At 37.8% G+C, this 23031-nt stretch overlaps 1 protein-coding gene across 1 annotated transcript in view; it reads left to right on the top strand.

Annotated features, from left to right (window-relative positions):
• The window catches only part of LOC127569439 (transmembrane protein 45B-like), a 53513-nt gene extending 31742 nt beyond the window's left edge, over positions 1-21771 (top strand). Inside the window, exons 2-6 of the mRNA XM_052014084.1 lie at positions 2577-2787; positions 6259-6471; positions 10246-10430; positions 12157-12302; positions 17239-21771. Of these exons, the coding sequence (XP_051870044.1) occupies positions 2598-2787; positions 6259-6471; positions 10246-10430; positions 12157-12302; positions 17239-17332 (828 nt within the window). The 5' untranslated portion in view covers positions 2577-2597 and the 3' untranslated portion in view covers positions 17333-21771. The remainder of the gene's footprint in view (positions 1-2576; positions 2788-6258; positions 6472-10245; positions 10431-12156; positions 12303-17238) is intronic.
• Positions 21772-23031: the final 1260 nt, after the last annotated feature.

A 23031-nucleotide genomic window follows, 5' to 3' on the forward strand; every position in this document is an offset into this window, starting at 1 on the left:
CCAAGAATTACACTTATCATATGCTTTTTTATGATGCTTTGCTTAGCAGGTTTTGTCAGCTAAAGATCCAAATGACATGTCACCCTTTAAAAGGCATCGAAAGCTTTTGGTGAATGGGGAAAACAATTCTGTATTTTCTGCAGCCATCAGATTGAGAAATGTTTATTCAACAGTAGTCTGAACTGGGAAGTACAAGTTAGAATTCTGAATTAAATGTAAAAAGTTATTACTGTAATCTTTCATTGTTTTGCTGAGAGAAAGGTGGTAGACATCTGAAAAAAATAATTAAGCTGAAGGAATAAGGCTTCATGCAGTTTTCTTTTTCAAAAAAAAGTTAATTTTCTGTGCCAGAGCTTGTGTCTGTAACTAATATTAATAGCATTAGTTATAAATGCATTTAAATTGAAGCAAATAATGATTACATTTCCAGTAGTGAATTTACTGAATAACTTTGGTGTCAGGACAGGAACTTTATAGCACTCTACACAGTTAAATAGGGAGCCAGATGGCAAAGTTCTGCTTTGGCTCAACTAATAAGGGAGCAGTGCATCTTGGACAGCAATCTGTAGATTTGCCTAGTTTAACTGTCAATATAAGCTAAAAGGAAGTTGCTGTGTATGGTGAGTGTTATTTGTACCACTGTTATTTGCTTGGCAACATCTGTCCCAGTGTTTATTAATTTTAAATAATTGAAATTAGCAAAGGGCCATTAGGAAATTAGCAATTAAATGAAATGCAACCTATTGCTGAGCAATTTCAGTGAACACTTGCATCTTGTTTCATATTCCATTTTTACATGATCAAAGGCAGGAATGCTTTACTAGTCAGCCATGTGTATACACTGCAGTGGATGCGCTGCTTTTGATCTCATGTGCATTTCTGTTCCATTCATTGTGTCACTTTTTCCAAATGGTGTCTAGTATTCTGGTAATTAATTACACTGAAGAGTACACTGGAAAGATTGAGTATCTAGCTAATGTTACTTAGAACAAGGATCTATCTCAAAACGTAGTACCATGAACAGAGCATGTTCATTTAGTTGGCATTTTGAGATTTAGCACATCTGGAAATTTTAATTACTTTTTCACTGTTCTTATCAAGACATACATTTAATATTTTATTCAGTAAGTTTGTTTCTGTATTCACAGTGCCACAGCTTTCTAATTAACAATCCTTTCCTCTACCAATTTTAAAATGGACTATGATTCACAAAGATACGTTTATGGAAGTTGTATTTTAAAACTATCATAGTGTAGCGACTCACCGTCCGAGCAAGCGAACTGGCTCAGCGGTCGGGTTGCGCGTTGTCGGAGCGGTGAGGCCCAAGATGGCAGTGGGCCTTTGTCTTCCCCGAGCGACAGGGAGAACCCGCGCGCGGGAAAGGTTTGATGACATAGCGTATACGTCATTGCCGTTTTGAGTGGGCGGGAACAGGCTCTCTTAAAAGGCCCGCGCAAGGCGGGAGAATAAACCAGTTCTTGTTCTGAAACCCTTCGATTAGTGTCTTGTTTTCACATCACGGTAGCAGCCGCTACAATAGTCTTTTTAAAATGTATCTGTTTGCTACTAATGCAGATTACAGCCACACTGTAAAGCTCAGGAACTCTGCTACCAAACCAGGATATTATGGGTAGAGCATTACTGTGTAAGGATTAATTTCCTTTAAAACAAAGTGTTCTTTAGATACTTCAAAACCTAGGGGTGTCAGACTTGAGCAGAAACAGAAGATGATTAGAGAAGACACTCAACAATATTATCAAATTATAGGTATGAAGGAGCAATTGTGACTATGGAAAGATGAAGGATTTAAGGAAAAAAAATTCCACAATTGAAAGCAAAAATTGATGAAAACAACTGATGGACTGAAAGGAGAGGGGGAAAAAATTAACAGACCACAAATGTAAGAGAATGTGAGATGGAGGCCTGGAAAGGACTTCCAGAGAGGGTGTTGTGAATAGGAAATCACTGGAAGTTGCAGGCCTTTTATATAGGATATACTGAGGGCGCTGGCATTCTGAAAGAGTTAGAATGTATGAAGGATATGATTCAGGACCTCTCCCACCTCATCATCACCACCCCCCCCCCCCCCCCAAATGCCCAGTGAGGAAGGCATTGGCAAAGGTGATGCTTTCTACCTCTTGCCTAGTCCTTGCTGCCATCTTTCCCCATATGCGTCTCCCTACAAAGCTACTAATGGTTTGAGTGACACAAAGAGTAGAGATTGACTATTATCCTATTGTACTATATATAAAAAGGTCAGTATTATATGCAAGTCAGTCTTGCTGCACTATGACTTCTGAAAATGATTATAAATTTAATTTAAGTCTAACATTTTTGTTCTGTTAACCGCATGAATAGCTTGAAAATTAAATGAACCTAAATTTTAACAAATCTCGTATATAAAAGGAAATAAAGGTGCATTAAAAAAGTTTGTAGAATAATTTGTCTATTAATTAAATCTATTACATGAATGAGAACTATCCTTTATTACACATAGGGGAATTATTATATGTGTGGGAATGGATTTGTATTCTTTAAATATTTTCCTGTCATTGATTATGCTTCCTTTTTTACAGAAACAATACAGTTAAAAAGTCATGGGTAATTTCAAAGGACATGCACTCCCTGGAAGCTTTTTCCTTCTATTTGGCCTCTGGTGGTCCGTGAAATATCCTATGCGATATCTCTGCAGAAAGAATAAGAATGTTTGTTATCTAACATCAATGTCTGGGCATCGACGATTAGACATCATTGAGGGAATTGTAAAAGCTAGCTTTGCACTGATAGGTAAGTCAACCAAGACTAATTGGGCTTTTTTGGCTAATTCATTTACTTTGAAACTCAGCATTTGCCATTGGCTACCTCTTCAGTTTTGAAAATTAAAAAGATATCTTTATTAGTCACATGTTTATCGAAACACAGTGAAATGCATCTTTGCATAAAGTGATCTGGGGGCAGCCTGCAAGTGTCGCCACGCTTCCAGCACCAACTTAGCATGCCCACAACTTCCTAACCCAGACGTCTTTAGAATCTGGGAGGAAACTGGAGCACCCAGAGGAAACCCACATGGACACGGGGAGAACATACAACCTCCTTACAGACAGTGGCTAGAATTGAACCCAGGTCGCTGGCGCTGTAATAGCGTTGCACTAACTGCTACACTACCGTGCCTGCCCTTGTTCTTGAATCACATTCTTGGTAAGTAATGTGTCCCACAGTACTCGTAGATAGTGCTATTGCTGGGCATGATTGATTCAGTACAGCATACTCCCAGTCCATGAACCCATGAACACTACCTCATTATTCCTCTTTTGCACCATTTATTTATTTTTGTAACTCTTAGTAATTTTTGTATCTTTATTTCTTGCACTGTACTGCTGCTGCAAAACAACCAATTTTTTGACATGTGTCAGTGATGATAAACCTGATTCTGATTCTGTACTGAGCCAAAAGGGAAAGCAATAAATTGAACATGAATGTAAAGGAAGACCAAGAACTGAACTTAGTCCAGCAATAGAACAGGGTTTACTCGATGTGGGTTGCCAAAAACATCATTTAGGGAAGTACAGTGTGTATTACTACCATCACAAGAGATCAAGCATTAGGGAACAGAAACAGGCCCTTCAGCCCATTGAGTCCACGATGACTATCATGCATCCACTTGTACTAATCCTGCAGTAATCCCAATTTATTCTGCTGACATTCCCATCAATTTGTACTACCACTCACCTGCATATTAGAGGCAATTTACAATGGCCAATTAACTTACCAACCCTCATCACTGGGATGTGGGAGGAAACTGGAGTACTCAGAGGAAACCCACATTGTCGCAAGGAGAACATGCAAACTCCATACAGACATGGGGTCAGGATTTAACCAGGGTCACAGGAGCCATGAGGTAGCAGCTCTACCAGCTGTTCAACTGTGCAAATTTGCCCCTCACCTTTACACTTGAATGTAACAATCAAGAAAATGGTTAAAAGATCTGAAGAAATCTGAAATGTAAGTAAATTGCTGTAAATTCATTGCAGCTCAGAAAGCATCTACAAAGTTAAAGAATCACTTATTAAATGAAATGTACAGCCAAATACTTTTATTTTCTCTTTACAAATGCCCTAAATCATGTCCTTTGGAAAACATGGAGAAGCATAACACCAAACCATGCTGATGACCGTGCTCTGTGTCCTTCTATTTTAGGTATGTTTGAAAATTATCTGTGGTTTGCTCATTTTCTTGTTGTAATTAGAGGCAAGGTTTATTTTCATCCAAGTTACCTATGCAATGATGAGGAGCTAATCCTGCCTAGCTTTAATGTTCACCTGTTGCCATGGTGTGGTCTCTTGATTATACTAATCAAGGCTTCAATTACTGCTGATGATCTAAATTGGATCCAGCCTGTTCAGTCTATAAATCAAAGCTGTGCAGGTGGCACTGATAAAATGACTATATAAAACAAAATAATGGAAGGGATTAGAGATGAGAAAAGATGAGGATTTCTTTTGCTGTCAACTTGAAATAAAAGAAATAGCTGGATATGTGCACTATGTCAGCATGTTTTGCTGTTATTCTCCATGGAGGTTTTCATCAAAGGGCGTGACTCAGGTGTTAACAGCTTTCCTTCTGAAATGCTGGATGATTAAACTGTTCATTTTCAGTGTTTTCAGTTTATACCCGATAAATATAATATTTTGGTGATAGTACTGTTACAGAATTGGGTGTTGCAGCTGTGCTTTTCAAAAAAAAGAGCAATTTATAGCAGACATTTACAAAGTCTCAGAAATATTCAAAATATGAATAGCACACCTTTCAACATTGATGTACAGTCAGGTGTTAGGCAGTGCTGGGCACTGACCAGAAGGTGGAAAAAAATGGAGTACTGGTGGCGATAACATAGAAGTAGAAATAAAAATGTGACCAGTTCATTAATTATTTTCATTTGGAAGTACAATAGGTTTAAGTCCTGCAACTATTTAATCTGTTTCTTTTTGCAAATTGAATGCAATTATTGCTGCCAAATCAAATGTTATTTTTAGCAGTGTTTTAAATATTGTAATTAACCAGCAAAGATGATTGTTGTTGCTTTTGACGTGTGTTTTTCTACTTTTAACATTGGACACATTTTGGACCTGTATTGTGATGCATATTTAAAAAGATAATTCAGTCTGCAATACTTGGATTTTGCTGGGGCTGGTTTGTTGGGCAGTGGGGCTGGGTAACTACCAAAACACGAGGAAGTAGGTGAATAAGATAAACTGGGAAAAGGATCAAAATTACAATTACTGCAAGTAAAAACACTCAATTGCAGGGAATGCAACTTTTCAGGTAAATGTGGTAACATTTTCAAATCATGAGAAGTATCACTTAATCAATTGACATGTAATGAAGCTTTTGAAAAATTTAATCGGGTTGAATTTTAGAGCCCAAGTCATAGACAATGCACTCCACTTATTTACACAAGTCTGTAATCAGTTTCCATACCTAAAAGTCACAGCTTTATTAATTGTCATTTGGCAGAGCAGTCTATTTAAATAGTTGCACCTAATGGCACCTCATCAAATATTCATTTTTGTGATGTACAGCGAGTTCTCTGGTAACAAGTGGCATAATTATAAACAATTCCATCAATCACTGCTGTTGTGGTAATATGTAATTGATCTTACCTACAGATGGTATTGGTTTTAACAGCATAATTAAACAACTGGTAAATTCTGAAGCTCTGCTGAGTGGCAAAGAACCCCGAACATTTTAGCCTGGTGTGTGGAAACTTGGGCAAGGTTTGATCTGAGTCAGAAGGGTACATACTGCACGTGATTTTCCAGCTTGGGGAGAAAAAAACTAACAATATATAGAATTGCTTCTGTTGGAAGATAAAACATTAGAGCTAAATTACAAGTAAATGTTAATTCACTTTGTTTGGCTATTCTGCATGAGATAGTCTGATAACACATAATGGGTGTAGTAGAACCAGGGACCATATCTCTTTGGTGCCTGGTCTGCCACATACCACAATACAGGATCTGCTCAATGCTGTGTGCTTTCAGCAGGTGGCAACTGAATTTTCTGAAAGGAAATTAGTGTTGCAGTTATTGGGGGCAGGAGTATTTTAAAAAAAAAGGAAAATGTAAAAAAAAAAGGAAAAATGATCATTTTGTTCAGTATAGTTTATCAAGTTCTATATATAAATTTAAAGCATTCAGCAGTTGAAAAATAATACTGATTAAGTATGAGCCTGAAACAGTCTTTCATTTTGTGTTACAGGTATGTTAGCTGAGCAATTTGTCCCTGATGGACCTCATCTGAAGCTATACAACTATGAGGAACAGCATTGGGATCACCTGATGAACTGGCAGCATGCAACTATGTATCTCTTCTATGGTATCTCGGGGATTGTGGACATTATTGTCCATTTAACACCTGCAGTGCCATTAGCCCTGGATAGACTCATGCTTGCTATTGCAGTCTTCATTGAAGGTTTGCTAATTCATTCTTAAATTGACAGTTTTGGCTTAAACATAGAACAGTACAGCACAATACAGGCCCTTCAGCCCACAATGTTGTGCCAACCTTTAAACCTCACCTAAGACTGTCTAGTGTTGTTGGATAGCTCTGGTAGTGAATGCCTCTGTTTTACAGACGGGAGTCTTGTCAGCTATGAAATACGTGTTGGATAACATTACAGTGCTGTTCTTAAAGATGTTGCCAAAGGATACAGCAGGATATAGATCATTTGCAGATATTTGGTTAGACCACACTTGGAGTACTGTGTCCAGTTCTGGTCGCCTCATTACAGGAAGGATGTGGAAGCGTTGGAAAGGATGCAACCTGGATTAGAGAGTATGCATTATGAGGAGAGACTAAGGGAGCTAGGGCTTTACTCACTGGAGAAGAGGAGGATGAGGGGAGACATGATAGAGGTGTACAAAATATTAAGAGGAATAAATAGAGTAGACAGCCAGCACCTCTTTCCCAGGGCACCAATGCTCAATATAAGAGGGCATGGCTTTAAAGTAATGGGTGGGAAGTTCAAGGGCGATATCAGAGGAAGGTTATTTACCCAGAGAGTGGTTGGGGCATGGAATGCGCTGCCTGGGGCAGTGGTGGAGGCAGGTACATTGGTCAAATTCAAGAGATTACTAGATAGGCATATGGAGGAATTTAAAATAGAGGGATATGGGGGACTGTATATCATTTGTGACTGCCCCATAATCCAAAGGAGTACATATAACACAGTTCATCAGTGGTCTGCCGACACCCTAAAATGCTCATCCCAGCTAGTTCTTTGTCCAAAACCTGATTGTTGGCTGAATCACTAGAACAAATAAGACCCTCATTTTAACATCTCATCTGAATGACAGCACCTGACAATGCAGCACTCACTCAGATATGAACTCCTCTCTCTAGATGGTGTGTTTATGTCATGGAATTGGGTCTTGAGTCCAAAATCTGATACTTGTATTTGAGCTCATATACAAATGTACAAAACACTCCTGATGGTAGTAACTAGCCCCCCCCCCCCCCCCCCCCCCCCCTCCCCAGAGTCAGACTGCTATAGAGGAGCAAACTAATTCTTTCTGGATGTGCTTGTCACTATTTGGCTTGCGGATAATATCTAAAGGTAGATTCTTTGGCTATAATGTTTGTGGAACCTTGGTGTGCCATATTCCTGACTTCACAATAGTAAATAGACTTCAAAAGTAATTAAAACAGAAAATGCTGGAAAAACTCATCCAGTCAGGCAACATCTGTTAATGCTTCAGGTCTGGGACACTTTATCAGAACTGAGAAATAAAGAAATAAATTTGTCCACATAGCAGAGAACGATGGGAAGGGAGATGGGTGAGAATTTCTCTGAAGGAGTGAAATAATGTGGCAGTTAAAATCAGATTAAGCCTTATTTCAGATTTCCAGCATCTACAGTTTTTTTTTGGTTTTCTAAAACACTTCACATGTTGCAAGGCATTTGGGAATCAAGGCACGAAGTATGTCAGTTACATTTATATCTGCTTATAATAAGAATTCAGGAAATGTTGGAAACGTTCAACAGGTCAGGCAGCATCTGTGGACAGAGAAAATGTTTCAATCAAAGATTCCTTGTCAGAACAGAGAGAGAGAGAAACAAGTCGGTTTCAAATTGCAGCGAGGGTGAGAGAGATGGATAGGACAAAGGGAATATCTCTGCTAGGTTCAGGCCTGGATTGCTGTGGTGAGAAGCTATTGATGAAGCTGCAGTCTGTCACCACCGCAATCATTAGTTGATGGGTTCATGAGGGGAGAGAGAGAATTTTACAATTATCCTAAATCTATCCCTTTTATTCTCCCCACATTCTCATCAATTGCTCCTGGATCCTACTACTTACCTACAGACTAGTGGCAATTTACAGTGGCCAATTAACCTACCAACCCACAAGTCTTTTGGAGTATGGGTTGAAACTGAAGCACTTGGAGGAAACCCACATGGTCAACAGAGAGCCTGCAAACTCCACACACACACACACACACACACACACACACACACACACACACACACACACACACACACACACACACACACACAGCACCAGATGTTAGGATTGAACCTGGGTCTCTGGTGTTGTGAGGCAGCCACTCTACGAGCTACACCACTGTATTGCCCCAAGCTATAATTACAGATGTTTAACCTATAGAATTGGCCAGAGAAAGTGAGTTACCTAAAATTGTTGAATTCAGTGTAGTCTGGAAGGCTGCAGTGTGCCCAGATGGAGAATAGGCTGCTGTCCCTCAAGCTTTTAGATCGCCCCATGAATTCTTATACCAATTATATTTTCAGAAGTTCATAAACAATATACCAAATTCTTCAGCTAGATTGAACCAATTATTCTTACTATTTTAAATACCTCCAACTGTGTTTCACTTCATACAATAATACTTTGAGCATTCACTGCTTCCACTGTTGGTCCACAGTAACTGCAATGTGTATCTTCTACAAGCAACACAGCATCAATATATTAAGGCTGCTTCAAGAGGACACCCTGAAACCAGCAGCATTTTATTACGAAGAGTAAGGGCAGCAGACACACGGGACACTGCAACTTCTAAGTTAGCCCCAAGCGCACACCGTTCTGACATGGAATTATATCACAACTTCTTCATTCTTGCAGGAACTTGCTTTCTAACCATAATGTGGAAGCATCTCCACCTTACAGACTGCAAAGGTTCCAGAGAGAGGTTCAACACCATCTTCAAGGGCAGTTAGGGAAAGGCAATAAATGTTGGTTTTGCCAGTGACACATATACCCTGTGATTGAATTTAAAAAAAACTTTATTTAAACTGAACTATTTATTTGCAATTCAGCCTCCCTAAATGATGATCTTCCCTTTTACTGTCTTTTCTTTCTGACTTTATCAGAAAACCAGACAATGAAATATGTAAATATAATTTTAATGCATATAATTCTGCATATGGAGTTGTGTTTAATTGGATCATGGAGGAAGGCTATGGTTTTGCAACTGAAGATGTAGATCTGCAGTATCAAGAAATTCTTTGGAGCTGCTTGTTGAAAATTTTCTGAACAAGTACTAACAATTATCAGCTTTAATCAATTACTTCCAACCTGTACTCTAACTCCAGTGTCCAAGTTCAGAGGTTTCTGTACATGTGTGAGTAATAACGACTGTGTACTTTTTTGATCTGAAATTGAATACACTTTTAATTGCTTTTGACAGAAATATATACTCTTCAGCCTAATGTGTGGAGCATATTATTTCCTTGAATATAGATGGCATAACAAGTGGGTGCAGGTGTAAACTAGAACTATTATGGAGCTATTAAAGAGCATGGAAAATTTGAGATTGTTCTGGGTTACCAGTGGATGAGTCACAGATTTTTCTTCATAAATTGCTCAATATTTTGTGCAGGTTTAATTGATTTCGTACTCTTAATGCTGAGGCATCGTAATTAGATGATTAGGTGAATCTTTGTCGAGATTAATTCCTTTTAAGCTTTGTGTGCGAAAGATAATCGAGTGCAACAATGGTAACTTATCTAGCAGTCTATTAATAACAAAGAATCATATTTACAATACATCATGGATATTTTTCACCTCTGGTTAATTTCTGTTGACATAAGGTAATTAGGAGAACCCCACAAAAATCCATGCCTTCAATTTCTCAAGATTTGATCTGCATGCCATCAATAATTCCACCTTGTAAAATCCAGAGTCTACAATCATAAAGGAATCACATCCCCTATCTCTTTTTTTTAAACAGGTTTCTTATTTTATTATCATGTCCATGGGCGTGCGATGCTTGACATTCACGTCCATATTCTGCTGTTGGTGGCTGTGTTTGGTGGTTCCATTAGCATCTTTCTTGAAGTCTTTCTCCGTGGGAATATAGTACTGGAGCTTTTGAGGACAAGCCTTTGTATACTGCAGGGCAGCTGGTTCTGGCAGGTAAGAGACTCCTTCAATTAGTGTTTTAGCCCCACTTATAAACTAATACATTTATTCCACTAAATTTGGTACGTTACTAACAAAACGGAGTAAAGGAAAATGGCAGAGTAACATGGGAAACAATAAAATTGGAGATGGTATGGGGAAACAACGAGATTAAGGGGGCATAATTATATGCACTGGGAAAAGGAACTAGGGAAAGCTTCAAGCATGAGGATGGGAATAGGCTCTGCTAATGCTTCAAACACAAGCCTTCTGCAGAGACATAACGTGCATGAGCAGAAACAGCTTGCAGCTCTTGGTTTTATTGCTCTTTGCTTAACATCTGGAACATGTTTGGCAACAGCTAATTATTATTGACAAAACTATTTGCACTTGAGCCTAATGTGCAGAGCAGAATTTTTCCTTGTATATTAAGTGGCAAAACCAGTGGGTGCAGGTAAAAACAATTGGAACTAGTATGAATGAAATTGACCCCCATGATTGAAAGGATAATGGAAGTTTTAGATTATACTGGGATGAAAGTGGATAATCTGATTTTTTTCTTAATAAATTGCTTAATATTTTAGGTGGGTTTAATTGATTTGCTCTTTTACTGCCAGTGGTTTAAAATATCAGTGAAACATGAATTAAATCTTTAATCTTTTTCATTAACATACAGATTTCTAATTAGTAGTTCTAAAAAGAGGCTATTTCACCAAATTCAAGGAAAGAGTTGGTGCTGATTATATAGATTGATAAGATACAGTTGGCATTATGATAAATTCATCAATGACTATCAGAATTAAACAATGGTAAACTATAATGAACATTACAAGTTACAGATTCATACCATTCTATAATGTAATTAATTTTGAGATTTGTTTTTATTCTTCAGGATTTTGGGTTATTGTTCTTTGGTTAACGTTGCAAACCTTTTTGTTATTAATGCCTTTCGGTCAAAAGTTCAATGGATGAGCAGCATTGTTTGCATATTTTCCAGTGAGAATACACCATTGTGGTCACCATCACTTTTTTAGTTAATGTAGTTATGTTGATCATACTTATGTACGAGATAACTAGTATTTGAATTAGCAAGAAAAATTGCAAAAGTAACAGCCCAGAAGAGCCAGACTGTGTATTTCCCATGCAGTTGAATTATGTTTTTCTTTTTGGTATGTTTCCTGATGGGCTTACTGCCATAGTTGCAGTGTTTCCAGATGGCAATCAGATAATATCACATATAGCAGAATGATTAGTTTTCCTAGCCAAAAACCACCAAATTAAATAGTTAATGAGTATCATTAGGTCAGTTTTGTATTTGTTTAAATATTTAATCATATTTTCTGGGTTTGGTTTCACAATGGCAATTAGATTGATACCCCCGTTCCAAATCTAATGTTTATTTGCATCCTGTTTACGTGCCTGAATTCTAAATTTGATCAGCTTAAAATGTTTTCTGAAGCCACTACAGTGTCCCACTACAGAATGTGTTCTTAACTATGTTTTATGCATTATTGATCCATTGCTATAAATAAATGTCATTCAATAAAACTATTTTAAATGATACATTTGTTTTGTTATAATAGTCTTAGATATATTTCTGAAAGGCATTGTTGCTAAACCATAGTTTTCAAAATAGTATGATTCTTTCACTTGAAGACATTGAATTTATAACTACACTGGATTAAAAAAACTGCACATATTTTAATCTCTCTAAATGAGATTATTTAATTTCTTTATACAGATTGGGTTTATTCTCTATCCTCCTAATGGAAGCCCTGAATGGGACCAAAGCAGCCATGACAATATGATGTTTATTACTATGTGCTACTGTTGGCATTACGCCTTTTCGCTTCTGATTGTGGCCATTAGCTATGCAATTGTCAGTTGGTGAGTAGATACATTTCCCTTTCACATAGCTGAAGCCAAAACTAGTTAATAACGTAAGAGCATAAGAAACAGAAATATGAGTGGACAATTCCATCCTTGTGGCTACTCTGCCGTCCATTAAGATCATGGCTGACCTTTTGCCTCAGTGCAACTCTACTGCATTAATGCCATATTCTTTGATTTCCTTTTAATACTTAAAACAAATTATCAATCTCTATCTTGAATATGCTCAGTGACTCAGCCTCCACAACCCTCTCAAGTAGAGAATTCAAAAGATGGCCATTTATGTGAAGAAATTTCTTCTAATCTGTCATGATTGGCTGAACTCTTATTTTGAGATGGTGATCCCTAGATCTAGATACCCCAGCAAATTTGCATCCATCCTGCAGAGCCGTGAAAGAAATTTTTGTGTTTCAATGAGATCAACTTTCATTCTTCTAAACTGTGGAGAACATAATTCCGGTCTGCTTAATCTCTCCTCTTATGAGAAAGTTGCCGTCCAGGAGTCAGTCTGAAATGTTTTCCTCCTTCCTGAACCAGAGCTTCCTCTTTACCATTGTTAACAAAGCTCTTGAACACTTGTCATCCATTTCCCACACCGCTGCTTTCATCTCTTCTCCTCTGGGACAGAACAAGGATAGAGTTCCCCCTGACCCTCACCTTCCACCCCACCAGTCTCTGGATTTAACAGATCATCCGCTGCAATTTCTGCTACCTTCAAATAGATTCTACCTCCAGACACACTTTCCCCTCTCCTCCCCTTTCAGCATTTTGCGGGGACTGTTTGCTTCACTTCCTTTCCCACTGACTCCCCACCTTGTGACATGTTTCCTTGTAACCAAAGGCAACACAGTACTTGTCCTTTCACCTCTTCCCTTTGCATCATCCAGGGACCTGAGCAGTCTTTCCCAGTGAAGCAACAATTTGCTTGTATTTCTTCCAGTCTGCATTTGATGTTCACAATATGGTCTCCTCTGCTTTGGAGAAACCAAATGCAAATTGGGCGATCACTTTGCAGAACACCTGCACTTAGTCCGCAGGGGGGACCCTGAGCTTCATGTTGACTGCTACTTCAATTCTCAATCCCAATGTGGCCTATTGGTTTGTTGCCTCCTGTACTGTTAGCATGAGGCCCAGTGCAAACTTGAACAGCACCACATTTTCTTTCTGGGCAATTTTCAGCCTTCTGGACTCGGTATTAAATTCTACAACTTCAGGTAACTTGATTTGTGTGTAACTTGATGTTGGCTTAGCTTATTTGTTTTTTGCCCTTTTTTCTCCCCTGGTAGTAGAGGACATGCCAAGCATGTCTTCCTTCTCTGCTATTTGGATCTCCTGTGTTCTTTTGTCCATGCTGTCACTCTCTAAATGCGCCCATTCACTGGTAGACCAGATAACCTTGTTTACAGTTTACCCCCATGGTCAAGCTGGTTTAACACTATCAGAGACATTCCTCCCTTGCCCACAGCTTAATAAGTTTCTTTTATCTCCTTCCCAGTTATGATGAAGTGTCTTCAACTTGAAATGTTAAATTTATTTCTCTTCCCGCAGATGTGGCTTGACCTGCTGAATATTTCCAGCATTTTCTGTTTTTATTATGGTGAATCTTTGCTGCTTTCCCTTTATCACAAGCTACTTACTTCCTTAGCCGGGAAGCTCAGATCTGTACACATTCTTCTGCCTCACTAGGACCCTTATAATTGTAGCAAGATTCTTTGCTTCCTTGTACTTAAGTTCCCTTGCAATAAATACCAATGCACTGTTGGCTTTCCCAACTGCCTGTTGTGCCTATGTTAATTTACGGTGATTCAAGTCCCTCAAAACATTGGCAACTTTCAATCTCCCAACCTTTCCAAAACAAAAAGCACCTTGCTATTTTCAGTTGTTCTGTTGGTTTCATTTTATTTCTTCTGAAAATGTATTTCCTCTGAAATGTATTGTCTTATTTCCTCTGAAATGAAATATGCTAATTGATTTAAAAAGCTTGACAATTGAGGAAAAGCATTTTATTGGTAATCAGTCAAGTAATAAACCACATTAGGAAATTATGTCCTTAAATTAGTTTATTTTAATTAAAGGCTAGTTTTCACACAAAAAAAGTAAACAACCTGCATTATTATCAATTTCTGTAACCTTTTCATTTGAGCTAAAAAGAGAACCAAACTGACCTTATAGATTTGCTCATTTCAATTATATTTCTAGCTGTTGATTTACTAAGGCAATTTTTTTTGTACATAAATGCTTAAATCCAAAATACCACCTTTCATTCAGGGTGTATGCAAATATTCATGAATGTATCGCCTTGGTTCCAAGGGAAGTCCCTGATAATGGTCTGGATATTAAGAAACTCAAAATCTTAAAAAAAAATAAATTGATATTGGTGGATTTTTCTCTCTCATGCTCCTTCTGCACTGCTCTGTACCTCACAGACACTTAGAAATCTGGTTGTACACTTCCACTGTTTTCTATGTAATTTTAAAACTAATGGAAAATTATACAAGCACTGGCCAAGTAACAAATATTTCTTGAATCAAAATGGTATAGTTTTCATTCTTTACATCTTTTAACATTCATTTCTCCTCCAAAGCTGAAAACAAAATGTTGGACTCAGCAGTTAGATTTCATAATATTGGAACACAGGACTGCAGATGCTGGAATCTGGAGCTACAAACAATCTGCTGAAGGAACTCACAGATTAAGCAACATGAGGGGGAGGGTGAAGGAATTTTTCAACGTTTTGGATCAAAACCCTGCATTAGTACTCTGGAGAGGGAAGATGGCCAGTCTAAAGAGGAGAAGGGGAGTTGTGAGATAGGGGCCAGTCGGTAATTTTAGACTGAAGAGGGGTGAAGGATGATGGGCAGATGGAGCTAGGTAGGGGCAGGGGTGCGGTTGGAAGAAAGAGGTGGGTTGGTGACAGGTGGATTCAGGCAAACTAAAGCCAGATGGAACCAAGGGGGTGGAGAGGGAGGTTTTATAGTATTCTTGGGCTGAATTATTAATCATACTTTATTGCCTGTATTTATTGAAGTTTTTGTGTGCTATTTTACTGAATTCGTTTATAGCCATTGTGAAGCTAATTGCAAAAGTTGTTATTGAAATCAGTTCTGTAGGAAGTACCAACCTCAATACAGGCTTTTAAATTTAGTAGGTTTATTTTTAATATAACAGGGTAAAGATTCTGCTGAGTGTACTCATACTTGAAGTGTCCAACTAATTTGTTTTCAAGGTATCAGGGAGCAACAGAGAAAACACTTACTGTTTTTTTTAAACAGGTGCATATATTCTGTGACACCATAATACTAATTTAGGAATCAGAAGCAAATGTTAGACCTCAATCCTGCTCTGTCACTCATGGCTGTGGTTTTTGTATTTGCAATGAAAAACCTTCGATTTTCATTTTATTTTGAATTTCATGACATAGAAGGAGATTGTTCAGTCTGTTAAGTGTCTGCAAGCTCTTAAAGTAATCCCATCACTACCATTCCCCCACTTATTTCCTGTACCCTATTCTCTTCCTCATACCTGCTAATTCCACCCTGAGTCTCCTACCACCCAGCCAGGGGAATTTGCGACAGCCATTTAACCTACCAACCAAGATATGGGGGGAAAACCCACATAGTTACACAAGGTGTGCAAATTCCACACACACGGCACCAGAGGTCAGGATTGAACCTGGGTCATTGGAGCTGTGAGATAGCAGATCTACTTGCTGTGCCACTGTGCTACCCTCCAAAAAATCCCAATATTAATGACAAAAGGTGCACCATCCTATTCCAAACATCAATCAAAATCCATCGAATCAGCACTTTAGAAAGTATGCCACAAAGATGTATCATTTCATTACTACATGTACAGAAGTATATTATTTGTCATGAAAATTGACTGTATTTGCTATGTTGGTATGTGGTAGCTTGAATTTTTATTTCACAATAGAGTTGCATTCCTGCCCCCTGGTGTTCAAATCACAGGAATTGATTAAATAACAGGAATTAACAGGACAATCCAATCAATTAAAGTTTTAAAACTGAGTGCAGAAGTGATTTCTCCCAGAAGATTTCAATAGAACTGTTAAGGTTCTCAGAACCCTGAAGGTATTCTAGTGTCTTTGTACTGGTTTCTGCACAAGAAAAAGATAACTCGTACAATGGGGATTAAAGACACTAGTTAAACACAGTTTTGCTTAACTGTAAAATGTAGGTAAATAAAAGCAATATGCAGAAATATATGGAAAATGTATTCTATGCTTTTAACTCAAACCACATATTTTAGTTTTTTTTGAGTTGTGGGTATTGCTGGCAAGGCCAGTATATATTGTCCATCCCTATTTGCCCTTGAGAACTCCAGGATTTATACTGAACAATGATGAAAGAACTGGGATATATTTCTAAATTAAGATAATGTATGACTTGGAAGGGAACCTGAAGGTGGTGGCACCAGCTGCCCTCATCCTTATTGGTGGATTTTAAGATAAGATATCTTTATTAGTCACACGTACATCGAAACACAGTGAAATGCATCTTCTGCGTAGAGTGTTCTAGGGGTAGCCTGCAAGTGTTGCCGCGCTTCCGGCGCCAACATAGCATGCCCACAACTTCCTAACCTGAACATTTTTGGAATGTGGGAGGAAACCAGAGCACCCGGAGGAAACCCACGCAGACACGGGAAGAACGTACAAACTTCTTACAGACAGTGGCCGGAATTGAACCCAGGTCACTGGCTCTGTAAATTGTTATTGCGGGTTTAAGAGGTGCTATTAGAGCCTTTTTTTTAAAATAGTACACACCCCAGACATAATGCACCAATTATGGAAGGAATGAAAGTTTAGGCTGGTGATGGGGTACCAATCAAATTTATTTAACATAGTGACTGTAATCAGTATCATTCTCACTGTTACGAATGTCATCAAACTTACTTACACCTTGTGTGCTTATAGGGTGATTCATACAAAGTTAAAACGCGTTGAGCCTCTGGAAATGGGACTGCTTAAATCATCTGAGAAAGATCAAGAGACTGAAGAAGAAATGTAGCCAGATAAATTTTGTCATTTGCTACTACTGTGCCTTCTTTATTACTGGAATATGCCTTTTTAAAAAAAAAATACCTTTAGTGATTTTTGGTTGACCTCCTTTCCTATGGGTAAACCTGTGTCTATGATGAAGTGCTTTATGCATGAAAATGAACTGTATTGTCTGTACTTTTCTGCATTGTCCATAATTTGTGACAAGTCTGTTGATGGTAAAGGCTGGCATTGTGCAACTTCATACCATGTTCCACTCTTTGTCAGTGATGGAAGATGGGAGAAATGCATTCTTTTGTCAGAATCTCATTTTTTTTGTGCTTTAAAGTTGAAAACAAAATGAGAAAAATCAGAATAGGAATTAAGGTGATTTGTAAAATGTAGTTTGTCTGTCTGAGAGAATGGAAGTCTGATTATAATTTTAGTCATTTTTAAAATGTCCCTGCAAGGTGGATTTCAGTTTGAGAAAATATGTTGCCTGGGACATATCCAGAAATGTTTAAGACTTTTGATGAATCTTGAAGGTCTGTTCTTTCTGAATACCTGAGTATGCTCTATACGAGGTAGTGCAGTTCAGGCTGCTTTCCATTTTAAAGCAGTTTACCAATAACACTGATATTCCACGAGAAAGGACAAAGGCTTAAATGCTTCAGGTTGGCACTGTCCCTTTCAGGAAAAAAAAGATTATACTGATAATAGAACATAAAATAGAAAAGAATTTGAATGGAAGTTTCATAAAGAAAATTTTGAACAAAGATCAATGGAACGAAATTGGTCTGGGCCATTACATGAAACGTGCTCAGAGTGAACAAGAAATCTGTTTTACATTGAGTTGAAAAGAAAGTCAACACTAGCTATAGGATTCCTATGGGTCTACTTCACGGTCCAGTCAAAGATAAAAATTTTACCTCCCCCAACCCCCGTCACCCACTTTCACATGCTTGAAGTATCTGCAGTCACATCATTGCAAAGATTCTGTCAGAGCCATACATGAAAAAAGACCTATGGTTTTTATATTTGTAGCAAAATCATGTGTTCTTTATACATGTGTTTATGCTTTAAGAAAAAATGAGTAAACGTTGCAAACCAAGATAAATAATTTCTAAGTTCTGCTTGAGAAGTTATTGGTGCCAAGTATCTCCTTGGGTATTTTTTAAGTTTAACCACCACAACTGCAGATGCTTTAGGATATTAGTGGGGTTTCCAACAATCTTGTGATAATGGTGACTGAAGGATTCCAAGAAAATTCCTAGCTGGTTCTATTTAATACGATCTCAATAACAGAATGCCATGTGTTTCTCTTGGACCATTTTACAAGTAGAAATGCTGTCTTGTCATTAGACATATTCTCATAGTAGTGTTTGAAAATAATGTTAAAGGGAGAAAATCTGTGTACCATAATTGAACTTTTGAGATGAGAACAACATTTAAAATCAGTGTAGGAAATAAAGCACAGAAGGCTGAGGACTGACGAAAAAGTGTACCTAATGACAAATGAATATTTAGTCAAGGCTGATGTAGATTTCACTGTACAAACAAGAAGACAAATCAGATGTGGTAAACAGGTGCCTTTCACTACAATGATCCTCCAAGGCTAATATTTAACATGTTTCTTTACCTTTGGAACATTTTTGTGTCTTAATTTTTCAGGACCAGGAAATTACTTGCAAACTTTGTTCTCTTGATGACTGTTTGTGCTGTGATATTGATGACATATTATTAGTTAATCTAATATCTGGCATCATTCACTTCTGATGGACAAGGCATTCTTGTCACATTAGACCATTGTACTTCAAACACTGGGCATCAAGCCTGAACCACTTTCTGGACTAACATTTAGGTCCACTGGTTATACTTAACTAAGCTTTACACTTTTTCATAAGTTAAATGGAAAGTTAATTTGGAACAGATTGTACCATGACCAGAAACTGTTGCTACAGTGTTTTTTTAAGAAAAGAAAGTACCCCTGTGTAGTTTAGTAAATTGGTTTATTTTTGTCACATGTACCGAGGTACAGTGAAAACTTGTTTTGCATGCTGTCCATACAGATCATTTCATTACAAAAGTGCATTAAGATAGTACAAGGGAAAACAATGCAGAATAAAGTGCTATGGTTACAGAGAAAGTGCAGTGCAGGTAGACAGTAAGATGAGGTAGATTGTGAGGTCAAGAGTCTATCTTATACTAGGGACTGTTCAATGGTCTTTTAACAGCGGGATAGAAGCTGTCCTTGAGCCTGGTGGTACTTGCTTTCAGGTTTTGTATCCTCTGCCTGATGGGAGGGGGGCAAAAAGAAAATGTCCAGTGTAATTTAGAATGAGATGGAAGAAAATTCAGGAAGAGAGTTTTGGTTCACACTGCCTAAACATCCTGAATTTCTCTACCTTATTTGCCAGAATATTGGCATATACTTTTACGCACAATGTGCATTTTAGGATGTCAGTGCTACTTCATGATATATAAATGTCTTCAAGCCAACAACAGCAGTAACTGGTTAGTGAAATACATTAATCAGTCGTATCCATAACCACCCAGGGGAGGGGGGTGGTTGGGTATTGGTATTGGTTTATTATTGTCACTTGTACCGAGGTACAGTGAAAAGCTTTTATTACAAACCGATCATACAAGTCAATTCGTTACACAGTGCAGTTACATTGAGTTAGTACAGAGTGCATTGATGTAGTACAGGTAAAAACAATAACGGTACAGAGTAAAGTGTCACAGCTACAGAGAAATTGCAGTGCAATAAGTTGCAAGGTCACAACAAGGTAGACTGTAAGGTCATAGTCCATCTCATTGTATAAAGGGAACTGTTCAATAGTCTTATCACAGTGGGGTAGAAGCTGTCCTGGTGGTATGTGCCCTCAGGCTCCTGTATCTACCTGATGGAAGAGGAGAGAAGAGAGAATGTCCTGGGTGGGTGGGGTCTTTGATTATGGGTGTTGCTGTGGTGGTTATTGAGAAAGACCAAGTGTTAGCAAACTTGAAACTGTTTGGAATCCTGGACTGAAAAAGGAAATTGAATTAACTTCTGGAATTATTACTGAGGAAAAGCTTAATTTTTTTTATGATACCACTGAGTAGATAAAAAGAACAAAAACACCACCGTTTTAGTGTAGGTACATCCTATAGGTATTATGATACAATATACAGTAGTTTTTGTCTCTATTGGGGAAAAATATTGACACCATTCCTCACTCCTACTGCATGATGGTTGCAACCTGACAACTGTGCTGGCAATTTGTTCCAACTGCCACTCCTCCTCCTCAGCCAATGCAAATGCCTCCTCCCTTACACTCTCACCAATTTACACTCACCAATTTACACCCTCCACCCACCTGACCCCAACCCCATCTTCCAAGTCCAATGCTGTCAGACCTCTATCTCCAAAAAAAAACTCTGGGCTACCCCTCTCACTTCCTGTTCCCTGCTCAACTGCTACCAATGTCTGTAATTGTGCCTGCCTGTCTTCAGTCAGATGAGCTCAATGTGTGCTTACATGTTGAAAAATTAGAAAAGAATTTTAGACATTTGACTAACTCAAACATTCTCATTTTGCCTTAAACATTTAAGAATTTTGAGTATTCTCCCAATTACTTTTTCAAATCTACATACTTATCAATTTTAAAATGTTAAGCATTCAACGCTCATATTTACACAATATACATGTTTTAAGAGCTATACTTGATGTGCAGTATGCAAAAGATTGAACAGGAAAGCTTGAAACCATTGTAGATTTTTTTTTGTAGAAATGGCTTTTTATAAATAAATTCATTGTAGATAAACTTAGATTTTCTTTTTATGCAATCCTAAGTAATATATAGTCAGGTAAGCAGTATATATCATGGATGAAATTAATATTTATTTTCTAAAACTGAGAAATATATTATGTAGTTTTATCTTTGTTAAACAAACACAATTCTTGAAGTTGATTCAGTTAATTTAAATGTTGTATAATTGTTTCAGTTTGCCATTGAGCTTGCTTACAGTGCAATCTTTTTTCAGCAAGGACCAAAAATGATCTCCAAACTCTCTTAATTAGTGGATAATTTCAAAAGAATGTATATATTTGATTTTATATTGATTTGTTTTCCATTTAATTTTGCTGCCTGAAATACATTTATTTTCTGAAGCTTATAATGCCCTTACTATATATTGGGAAGAATATATCTGTCAATTCAAATTGTACTGTACTTAGGTGGTTATATGAATATGTTAATGTCAATGAATCTATTTCTGAAGGAAATAAAGGAAATGAAGATTCTTTAACTAGAAATAGTCAAATATTAAGTTCTTTCAGTTTGTTAAAAGTTGTTGTAATATACCTATGTTGATGTCTTAAGTTTCTAAAAATGATTAAAATTGTTATTCTTAAATTATTTTTTCATTTCTCTATAAATTGTGTTCAAGCAAATATGACTAAATGACTCTGTATGTTAACATAAGGACAACTACAAATAAAGCAAAACCAAAGTGGGGTTATTTGTTGATGATTATGCAGTATTCAATGCCATTTGCATCTCCTCAGATAATAAAGTAGCCTCTGCCCATATGCAGCAAAATCTGGCAAACATTTTGTCATGGGCCTTTAAGTGGTGTAATAATCATGTCACACTAATGCCAGGTAATGACCATCTCTAATGAGAGAGTCTACCATGTACCTTGATTTCCAATAGTGTTACCATCTCCTAATTAGCTACCATCAACACTCTGAGGGTTGAGTAATCACCTTTAAACAGAAATGTGATTTTCTATAAAAGCAGCTATGAGGCTACCTATTCAACCAATCATGAATATGGTAAAGGAATTAATAAATGAATGCACATTTTTGGTGAGCAAGTAATCTCCTCACTTCCCAAACTCTTTATAACATGTATGAGGCAGAAGACAGGTTAAATGTGATGAAATATTCTCTACTTGCCTGGCTAAATTCAGTACGAACAACCCGTAAAAGGCTTGATATCAACCAGGACTAGACTTCCATCTTGATTAGCACCTAGCTACCTCACTCTCTCCACCACTGGCACGTGGTAAGTTGGTTTATTAGTGTCACATGTACTGAGGTACAGTGAAAAGCTTGTCTTGCATACTGTTCATACAGATCAATTCATTACAACGGTGGATCGAGGTAGTACAAGGTAAAACAATAACAGAATGCAGAATAAAGTTTTACAGTTGCAGAGAAAGTGCAGTGCAGGTAGGCAAAGTGGAAGATCACAATGAGGTAGATTGTGAGGTCAAGAGTCATTGCAGGAGGGAACCATTTACTAGTCTTATAACAACAGGATAGAAGCTGTCCTTGATCCTGGTGGTATGTGCTTTCAGGCTTTTGTATCTTCTGCCTGATAGCAAGGGAGAAGGGAGAACTTCTGGAGTGCGTGGGGTCTTTGATTGTGCTGGCTGCTTTACCAAGGCAGTGAAGTGTAGACAGAGTCCATGGAGGGGAGGCTGGTTTCCATGATCTGCTGAGCTGTGTCCACTGCTGTCTGTAGTTTCTTGCGGTCACAGGCAGAGCAGTTGTCATACCAAGCTGTGATGCATCTGGATAGGATGCTTTCTATGGTGCACAGATAAAAATTGGTGAGGGTCGATGGGGATGTCATATTTCTCTAGCCTCCTGAGGAAACAGAGGTGATGGTGGGCTTTCTTGGCCATGGCATGTAGGTGGTTGGACCAGGACAGGCTATTGGTGATGTTCACTCCAAGGAA

The sequence above is a fragment of the Pristis pectinata genome, chromosome 4 (genome assembly GCF_009764475.1).
Source record: "Pristis pectinata isolate sPriPec2 chromosome 4, sPriPec2.1.pri, whole genome shotgun sequence".
Lineage (NCBI taxonomy): Eukaryota > Metazoa > Chordata > Chondrichthyes > Rhinopristiformes > Pristidae > Pristis > Pristis pectinata.